The sequence below is a fragment of the Ananas comosus genome, linkage group 8 (genome assembly GCF_001540865.1).
Source record: "Ananas comosus cultivar F153 linkage group 8, ASM154086v1, whole genome shotgun sequence".
Classification (NCBI taxonomy): Eukaryota; Viridiplantae; Streptophyta; class Magnoliopsida; order Poales; family Bromeliaceae; genus Ananas; species Ananas comosus.
The window spans coordinates 10,569,808-10,580,467 of NC_033628.1; the positions used below are offsets into that span (position 1 = coordinate 10,569,808).

Consider the following 10,660-nt stretch of genomic DNA (forward strand, 5'->3'; position numbering starts at 1 on the left):
ATAGTTTTAGGGGCAATTGCCTACATATTCTTAAAAAATTTTTGACTTTTTAATTTATTCTTCTCAAAAGGTTAATATTAAAATATTCTTTTAACGTTCGAAGTTATTTCAAATATATCCCTATAGTTAAATTCTTTCAGTGAACTATTAGTAACAATTGTTATATCTGTGAGAGTACTATTTTATCTTTTCAAATACAACCTTCTATTGTCACCTATTTTTCTTATTTATCCTTAATGGAGGAGCAAAAGATAACTTAACGAGTACTAACTGCACGAATTTTTTTTATTAACGAAAAACTATACGAGAAGTATATTTGAAATAAATAAATAAGAATAAGTTAGATATTTTAAAGTTTTGAGAGACATATTAAATATTATCCCATCCTTTTATATATTCTTTTCATTGATGTAATGACCCTTCCTCTTTTTTTTTTAACCATGCAAGCACGCTCATTCTCATTAGGAAGCAAATTCTGTTATGTACACATTACACTGCAATCTACTTGGGCATATTTTTATGCCCAAGTTGGAATGTACATTACCATGTAATCAAAATTGGAGAACTATATCTTACATTTGATGGGTATTTTCAAATATTTCGTCTCGTGGTGGACGCAAAAAAAAAAAAAAAAAAAAAAAAAAAGAAAAAAAAGTGTTTTCACTTACCATATGTAGGAAATATTTTTCTTTTTTTTTTTAATAATTTAAGCTGGTAACTTTTTCTGACACTTTCACTTCACTCCTTTTGTTTGCACTCCCTTCAACTTTACCTGCAAATTAAAAGAGAAAATATAATGAATTTAGAGCACAAAGATCATGATAGTAGACGATTAAGAAATTGAGTCTCACCTCCTTCAAATTTTAATGAGCCCAATAAACTTATCTGATGAAAACTATATGAAAAGGATATAAAAGTTGATGGTGATTGCCAAATTTACTAATGATTCTTTGTTCGTTCGTTTGGCATTTGTGGTTTTTTTTTTTTTTTTTTTTCGCAAACTTTTAAGTGTCCGTATGTAAAAGGCTTAAAGGAATTTGTAATTTATAACACCGTTCTAAAGAAAACCAAGTCAGAAATAATTTTTTTACGCTATGATCTTCATAAGTATTTTATAAAAAAAATTATTATAAAATGACGAACATAGAAGTTGAACTTGAAAACTCTAGAAAGTCAGAGAGTTTGCAAATTAAATTTAGAAACTCTAAATATAAAGAAAATTTAGAAATATATATACTCACTGCTTCGATGTCGATTCTGTAGACAAGCAGCTTCCGCCGCTCCCTGCAGCTGGTGCGGTACGCCACCACCAGATGCGCCACCGCAAGCGCCAGCGAGCTCAGAAAAAGCGCTTCCACGGCCGCCGCCCCGCCCTTCTCCCCAAAATCGCGGTGCCGCCGCCCCCACTCCCCGGAGGCCACCCCGAGCATAACAATCGACTTCACCAGAACATAACACGCCGACGTGAAACTGCAGAGCGTTGTGATTCCCAAATACACTCCTCGCCCACCGCAAGCCGCATAAGCGCCTGAATTTTTAACATTATTTTTATACATCAGAATCAAAAGTTTTAAATTAGAGCTTCGACTTTTAGTGTTTCAAATTCTACATCTTTTTTTCTATCACAACAAAATCTAAAAAAATTACGTAACGAATTCTCACACAGGATGACAAGCGACCGTGCGGCGGAGACGAGGGGCACGTCGACGAGAGAAGACCGGAAGTGGAAATCCCGGAACTGGTCGGCGAGTCTCGTAGCGGACAATCGGGAGCTACTGCGGAAGTACGAGGAGAGGAAAGAAGTCGGGAGGAGGAGGTCGAGCACGACGACGAAAAGCGGAGGGGCGCAGACGAGGAGGAGGGAGGCGAGCATGGTGAGCACGAAGAAGAGGGTCTTCGCCCACCGCCACAGCCGCGCCCAGAGCTGCAGCTCCTTGTGCTTCTTCTCCATCGAATTGGTTTGATAACTATTTCAAAATTGCGTCGTCGATCAGAATTCTTATTATTATTATTATGTTATGCAAATTATTATATGATGAAGAGGCGAAGATGGAGAATAGGAACGGTCGATTTTGATGACGAGGAATGATGGTGATGATGATTATAATTTTGAGCTCATTTGCCGCGTCAAAAGTCTAATAAGAGGGGAGAGTGCGTGGCGTCGCACGTCACTTGTTGTTGGCTGCTGCGGCAAGTGTCGATCGGAAGCTTCTACTAAATCTCCGCTAAGCAAAAGGAAAGGAGAAATAAGAGACTTCGATGTAACACCCGCGTAATTAGCGAAAAACTAATTAATAAGTAATATTTGTAATTTTAAATTTAAAATCTAGTTCATTTACATATTTTTAATTGAGTTTAATTTTTTTAAAGAAAAATTAAGCAAATGACTTGTTATTATTTTCTCAGATAAAAAAAATTTGTCGGGATTAAAGACCCTACATCTTATAAATTAGTTCTTCAAAGACTTCATATTTATTACTAGTCTTATTTTTTTAAAATATTAAAATTTTAAAAGAGATTTTTCAAATCTTGGATAGTGAGGTATAAGATTTATATACCTTATAATAAAGTGTATAGCTAGTATTTTTCTTGACAACAAAATAAAAATATTATTATTTATGTTTGGTAGTTACTATTTTATTTATGTTATAAAATTCCAGTGTTGCAATCAAAGATCAATTTAAAATAGTTATGAGTAAAGAAACTACCAAATAAAAAAAAAAAGACAAATTATTGGATGGAGTTGGGGATTAGTATGCTTTTACTTAGATCGCACGGAGACATATTTAATTCTAGCAATTTTGATTGAAATTGGATTATTAAAATTATTTGAAAAGTTTTACAAAAAATAACTGGAATTTTCTGAATACATATTTAATAGTTCATCTGCAAAAATGATGGAAGTTTCTGTTATGCTCTTTTCCACGTTAGATCCTTCCACATTCTATTATTATAAATATAATTATTAATGATATAACTATATGATTGAAATTGGAAAGTTCCTTTGACCCTAGCTCTAATTTCCCAAACTGTAGGGGAATCGTCGAATATTATTCCCATATAAGAGAGTTCAGGTTAGATGTTATATATTATACCCATGTGCCCGAAATAGTCGCGAATAAAATGGAAATTTAATGAAAAACGTGGTTAGAAAAATCATACATATTGTTTTAGTGTGATGGAGTGGTTACACTGCACTATTATTAAACATAAAAATATTATTTACTACTAATTGAATATTTTAGAAATAGGCAATTGCTTTACACAATACTAAAAATAAAAGCTTCTAAATTCAAATTGGATTAAACTCTTAATTTTATTTATTTTATTTTAAATCTCGAATCCAGTTAAAAAAAAAAAAAGAAAAAAAAAGAAGGAAACAAACGATTATATAGCTGAGTCTAGAAGATTCCTCCAGTTGACTGGTCAACGAATTTAAGGAGAAGGAAAAGAGAAAATGTGGAGCAGAGCAATTTGGACTCACTATTTTAAAGTCCTATTAGAATAGCCATCACCCGCCTCACCTTTCTTTTTTATTATTATTATTTTTGGCAAAAATCAGATATTAATATTGTATATACATTTACGTTTTAGATATTTTAGTTCTAGTATCTTTAAGTATGCAATTTTTCTAATAGTGTGTTTTATTTTGATTCATGATTAAAATAAAAATAAAAAATTAAATCAAATTGCATTGAAAAGTAAAATAAAAATGACGAATTATTCAAAAATATTTAATTTATTATTAAAATAGAAATTAAAATAGTTATCTGGGTTTTTGAGTGAGTGTTTTGGTTAAAAGAGAGGAGGGTGATGAAGGGAGCAAAGGGGGTGGTGTTGTTTACTTTGAAATTGGTCTATTTTAGACTGGAATGAAAATCGAAATTTGATTTTTTGTAAAACAAACGACAACTATCGAAATCAATGAATCCCTTTCAATTCTATTTTCCAAAATTTGTGAATCAAATAAGCCCTGAATTTCCATTGGTCTTAAACAAAAAACAAGTAAAAACCTTTAGACTAAAATCAAAATTTTTAAATTTAAATACTCGTTTCAAAATACATTACTAATTTTTAAATTTGTTTGGTCCGAAACATAATAATGTGATGGCATTGTCACAATCCATATTTTTTTTTTTCGAACTAGTTCTCTTGTCACTCTTTCCTCTTGGTAGATGTGATGTGTTTATAAATTTAACGGTGTAAAATACTTTAAATTTGATAAATTTTTTATAGAAATTTTTTTTCACTATTTAGAGTAAGATAAGTATCTCTGATTTTAAATTCAAGGCTTTTATCATCATTTTCTATAGGATTTTTATTTTCAGCTGTCATTTTTAAACTACTCGTTTGATAGGTAAATGATGCCGAAAATTTATGAAGTTTAGTTTTCAAATATTTTTAATAGTGTAGATCAAGTTTAAAGAAGCTGATCGTCGATTTGGAAGCCGCATTATTGAAAACAATTTGGTAGCACGGAGGCCCCCCTAATTCATCAATTAGGAAAAATCGTCTGAAAGCGAAATTTTATTTAAATAAAATAAAACGATAAAGAAATATAAAAAAGTTCTCAAAAGATAATCAGATAGTATATTTTTTTCTTTTAAATTCTCAAAAGGTGGCCAATGGACTTTGAGAGGGATGAATTTTTTTTTCTTCTAATTTTCTTTTAAATTCTAAAATCCTTGTCATATCCACCATATGTAAACAAATTAGTCGATATGTCGTTTTCAACACACACACACACACACACACACACAGATATATATAGAGTGAAGTGAGGCTACCATGCTTCTAGAAGCATAGAGCCTTTCATGCTTCCAGCTTATTTTTGATGTTGCGATTTTTGAATCGTCGATCGGCTTCGTTAAACTTGATCTAGAGTATTTGAAATACCTAGAAAATAAATTTTGTAATTTTTCGATATCATTTGTCTAGTGAACTAAGAGGCTCAAAATCAACGGCTGAAAATAAAAATTTTACAAAACGTAATAATATGACATTAAAATTTTAGATCAAAGATATTGATCTTATTTTATATAGCATAAATAATTGTCTATCAAAATTTCACGTGATTTGGATATTTCTACACCGTTAAACTTGCAAACAGCTCACCACAGCCGTTAAAATTATTGATTTTGAGTCCCTTCGATCACTAGGCAAATAATATCAAAAAATCATAAAATTTATTTTCTAAGTACTTCAAATACTCTAGATCAAGTTTAACGGAGGCGCATTGACAATTCAAATCGCAACATCGAAAACGAACTGGAAGCCACGGAAGGCTCTGTACTTCCAAAGCATAGTAGGCTCACTCCCTCTCTCTCTCTATAATATAGTGCTATTAGGAGCCCTATATATATATATAATATAATATATATATATATATATATATATTATATATATATATATATTATATATATATATATATAGTCGAGTTTTCGCCGTTAAATTTAATCCATAAGTATTTTTATCATCAGATTATACTATTAACAATAACAATAAGTAACTGAACCCTAGGTGCCCACATCATCCTAACCGTACATTTTTTCATCGGAGACTGAAACCTAATAGCACAATAGCCTTTTCCTATTAACAGATATTCTAGACTAATTTATATATATATATATATATATATATATATATATATATATATATATAATATATATATATATTATATAATTGAGCTCCTATGCTTTGAAAGTACCAAGACATTGTGCTTGTAAGTTTTTAGCTTAATTAAAAATATATGTTAGGATGTGGCCCTCTAGGGTTGAGTGTGTGGTTGGTTGAATAGTATAATTAACGGGTGCTGATCTAACGTTAAAAACCTACAAGCACAAAGTGATTGGGTTTTTACAAGCACCATAGCCGACTCGTCCACCGGAAATGATACTATAAATTTTACATTTTCTCATCATAAATTTAAATTTTTTAAAATCTTTTAATTGTTTAAAAAAAATAATAAGACAAGGAATCAATACAAGTCTTTTGTACGAGGGTATGTTAAATTTATTCTTTTTTGAGTGTAAAAATAACATTATTTTTCTTATAATTTCTTAATTAGAAAAGAATAACTTTATCTCTCACTTCGACTTGCTAGAAAATCGTAATTTTTCGCAAGTAGAGTCATGCATTAACATTAACTGCTTAAATGGTGAACTGTTGGAACAAAATACCGCAAACTAATAATCCCGATTGCAATTAAAATCTAACTAACTTTGTAATAAGAATAAAATCAAACTTACAGATAAACGCAAATATCCAAATAATGATTTGATCTTATCCGGAAGCGTGCGAGACACTGCCCTAAGGCGTATTCCCGTCCTTACGTGCGGGATTAACCGGAAATAACACCCCAAGGTACGACCGGAATTCCTCATTCTGCGAGCACGATCGTGAAGGAGGTTGACGAAGATTCTCAACACCCAGTGGATAAGGGGAATGTTCAAAAATGAAAGATAAAAGAATAAATGGATAGAGATTAACCAATGATCAAAAATCTTTTCTGCCTGCTCTATCTTTTCTATCTAAAAAACAGAGGAGAAAAAGAGGAAGGGGATTTAACGCCCTTTTTCGTTACGACAGAAAGGCGTATCCCGCACAACGGAATGAGATTCCGTTGACGCAATAAACGGACCAAGAAATTGAACGGGAAAAATATCCCGTTAGTTTCTTTCTCATTAAGAAACATAATAAAATAATTAAATTAAATAAAATAAATAAAGTAATAAATAAATAAAATAATAAATAATAAAACATCAAAGTGCAAATAAAATAAATTCAAACTCAAAATTTTGAGTTTTCACCAACAGAGCCATCTCTATTTATCTACTAATTAATTACCGGTGTTAAATATAAAATAATCGAAAATGGTTATTTTTGTCACAATGGAAAAAAGGTAAAAGTGTATGAAAATTTATCTGCCCATAGATTATTTTGATTCGACTCCTATATATCAAATCTTCCAAAATTTTAATTTTAATATATAACTTTTTAATTTTTTTGATTCAAGTTATTGAATAAATACAAAATTTAAACTAATTATTTATTTTAATAAATTTATTCTTGTATGAATTGTATATAATATGTTAGTTAAGTCTATAAAAATGAAACGGTACATTCAAATTTGAAAATTAAAGAGTCATTAACCGGTTCAAATCAAATAAATTAACAAAAAATAAATAGTAAAGTCAAAATCTTTAAAAAGTAGATAGTCAGATCAAAAAAGATAATGATTGAAACAAATTTTATACATTTTTTACTTAAAAGGAATATTATTAAGCATAGAGGTTATAAGAGGACATTTCATTTCTTGGTAATATATAGCTCTAGGTATGTTAGTTAGTGAAATATATATATTAGTTGACAAGAAAATGTTTTAATAAATTTCTTCTAAAACACTATTCAACAACTCCGCTTTGATGTAACTGAACTTTAATGGTTCCATCATTTAAATCCTTGCTTTGCTATTTCGTAATAATTGCTATATTTTATTGTTATTTGCCAGAGAATTTATAAAAAATTTGCTGGTGCCTGCGAACGATAGCTCTTTTTCTTTTTCACACTATTTTCCGGCTCAATCCCGACTCGATGAAATAGAAATAGAATAGAAATTCTACGAAACATATCCAGATGCGAATATATTCTGAGATTTGTTTTTGAAAGAAATTGAATACATTGAATTGATCGTCCTGCTTGTGCTATTAATGTTGCGATTAGGATAAGGGGTGATGCATATCTACGTGTTTTCCATCTCAAAAGTGGGGTTGGTGTCATCTGAGGTCTATCTTGTGATCTTCATAAAAGCCATCGCTATCTATTAAACTGCAGCTTATTAAAGCACAAAAATGACTCTGCGACACGATGTTTAGGTAATGTTAATTATATTGAACGTCCTGATCCAGAAGTAAAAACATATAACTATGCTGGAATATTATTAATAGTACTAAGTCATTGGTGTTTATAAATTTTCGGTCGTTGGATGAAAAAATATACGGTTAGGATGATAATGATTTTCTTGGTTTTAATTGGCGGTTGTTGGAATAGCATGATTTAAGGGACGAAAATGGTCAAAAAAAATAATATCTAACGATGAAAAAATTGGTACCAGCAAGTGGTGCTATTGATAGTATATATTATAGCGGGACTTCCTTATATAGATATATATGGATAAGGTTTTGGTAAAAATGTATTGAGAACTCCTCAACTATATATAGACTATCTTAAAATAGTTCGCGCAACTATTTGTTTTAGTCGAGATTTCTCTCCCTTTTATTTTTTAAAAATTTTAAATTATATAATTTCTTTCAAGAGATTAAAAAATTAATATTTTTACATAAAATGTTCACAGATTTTGTAATTTCATAAAACGGCCTACTATTTTATATTTTACAGAGTCTGTTCTAATTTTTAGTAAACTGATCAAAATACTTTATTCTTTTATAATTTTGTCTCTTATTTATTTTTCTCCTCCCGCTTTTAGTTTGTCTTCTTGATCATCACCATTTCCTCCTTTTCTTCTCTTGCTTCCTTTCCATTTTTCTTCTCCTCCACCACTCTCATATTGGTGTCGATGTGAAGGCGGTGTGGGAAGAGGAAGTGAGAGGAGATCAGGAGAGGGAGAAAAAGAAACGACCAGAAGGAGGGAGACGAAACAAAAGGGAAAGGAGAAAAGCGAACGAGAGGGGAAAAAAAATAACTGTATTAAATGCATGCCTAAAATAAAAAACGGTGGTCCGTTTTTGCAAAAAATGTAAAACTAACATTTTTTTTTAAGCAAATCGGCCTAAATAAAATTTTAAATTTAACTAAGTACGAAAACTCAAATATAAAAAAAAAAAAATCAAATGAACTAAAAAATATTCTAGAGCTGAATATTTTAGAGCTATAACTTCTTCAAAAAATATTCTAGAGCTGAATATTTTAGAGCTGTAACTTCTTCAATCCAATCTACTAAGGTCTCCTTTGGCATCTCTGATGTATTTGTTTGAATTGAAAACTCCAATTTTTTTTTCTTTTTCTTTCTCTTGATGTGATGCAATTATTATTATTATTATTATTATTATTATTATTATTTTTATTATTTAATTTTTTGAGTTTACATGTAGGGCCCTGATTGAACAAGAGCCACATGGTCAGCAATTTCGTCGGGCTTGGCTTTATTGCTTGCGGATGAGCTCATGTGTGACGAGTAGATAAGACTTTCCTGATCGCTTGCATTGAATCCAAACCATATTTTCTATAGTAATTGGTTGTAAGTTAAAGAAATTAATTAAAAAAAATCTAGAATGGTTCAGTTATATTCCAATCAAATTATTTTTTAAAATTTATTCGTTCTATTATAATTAATAAAAAAATATTTTTATTATATTTTTAGGGTAAATTTTAAATACCATTCTCGTGGTTTCGTACTTTCTTATTTTAGTACCATGTGGTTTCAAGTGTATCAAGTTAGTATTTTGTGGTTTTATTTTTATCTTTTCGTCGGCTTTTTCGTTAATATTTCGTTAAATTATATACAAAAAATTTCAGGTATTCCATTTAGATTTATCGAATATTCACTTACAAAATAGAATTTTCCAAGAAAAGGGGCCCATATATACTACCGTAAGTTTATCGAGATAGAGTATCAAACATTGGACAAGGCTCAATTTTGAGTTCTAACTATCTATTTTGTTTATTTTTTAAAATTAATTTAATTAAAAATATAAAATAATTAGATTTTAAATTTGAAATATGAAATACTAACCATCAAGTCTTTAATCAACTGTGCTAGATACGGTTGGTCTCATCGAATCATTGTGGGCTCAAATCTTTTTTGAATTATAATCCTATAAATTTTTTGAAAGACTTTGTATTACTCTCGCTTTAGACTATATTCTTATTTGGCCATTCACTCGAGAGTGTTTTGTAGGCTAGGGAGTTCTAACCCCAAATCCTACTAGTCCCAAACCCCTAATTTAGTGCAATTTGAATTTTAATTTGGAAACATTTGGTATTTGAATTTATTTGTTTAACTAAAGTGATTCTTCTTTCTTAGAGTGTTTTGTATTGCCTTATAAAACATTGCAATTAGGATGCAAACAGGGCGGATCCGGGGGCGGAAGAGTTCCCCCACCTCCCGCTCCATTTTTTATCGGGGCGGGACGGATTCGGGGCGGGTTACTTTTCATTTTATTTTTGGCTCCCACTTATCGCTCCATTCGGGGCGGATCGGGGCGGGAGCCGGATTTTTAACGGATCGGGGCGGATTGAAGGAAGAAAAGAGTCTCCCACCTCCCGCTCCATTTACTTGGCGGATCGGGGCGGATTCGGGGCGGGTTATATTTTTTTATATTTTTTGTTCCCACTTACCACCCCATTCGGGGCTGATCGGGACGGAGCTCCACCAACCCGGATCCATTTGCATCCCTAATTGCAATTGTCTTTGTTCTGACCCACATTGGAAAAATATATATATAAAATATAATAAAAAATTAGTTTTTTTTTTTTTAGAGATATAATAAAAAAAATAGTTATTGTAACATTTTCCTCCTCTTGTGTTTCTAATGTGGAAATTTTTAATGAAACAAAAATAAAACGTGAAAGAAATTAATTTTTGAAGTTGGTAAATTTTCATTGAATAAACGGTGATGAGAAAAATTTACATTGTTGGAAT

At 30.8% G+C, this 10,660-nt stretch overlaps 1 protein-coding gene across 1 annotated transcript; it reads right to left on the reverse strand.

Annotated features, from left to right (window-relative positions):
* LOC109713771 lies at positions 461 to 2,257 on the reverse strand. The gene is made up of 3 exons (XM_020237961.1): positions 1,663 to 2,257; positions 1,242 to 1,528; positions 461 to 772 (listed from the first exon to the last, which is right to left on the reverse strand). Exons 1-3 carry the CDS (start codon positions 1,949 to 1,951, stop codon positions 734 to 736), a joined length of 615 nt encoding a protein of 204 aa, XP_020093550.1. The 5' UTR covers positions 1,952 to 2,257; the 3' UTR covers positions 461 to 733.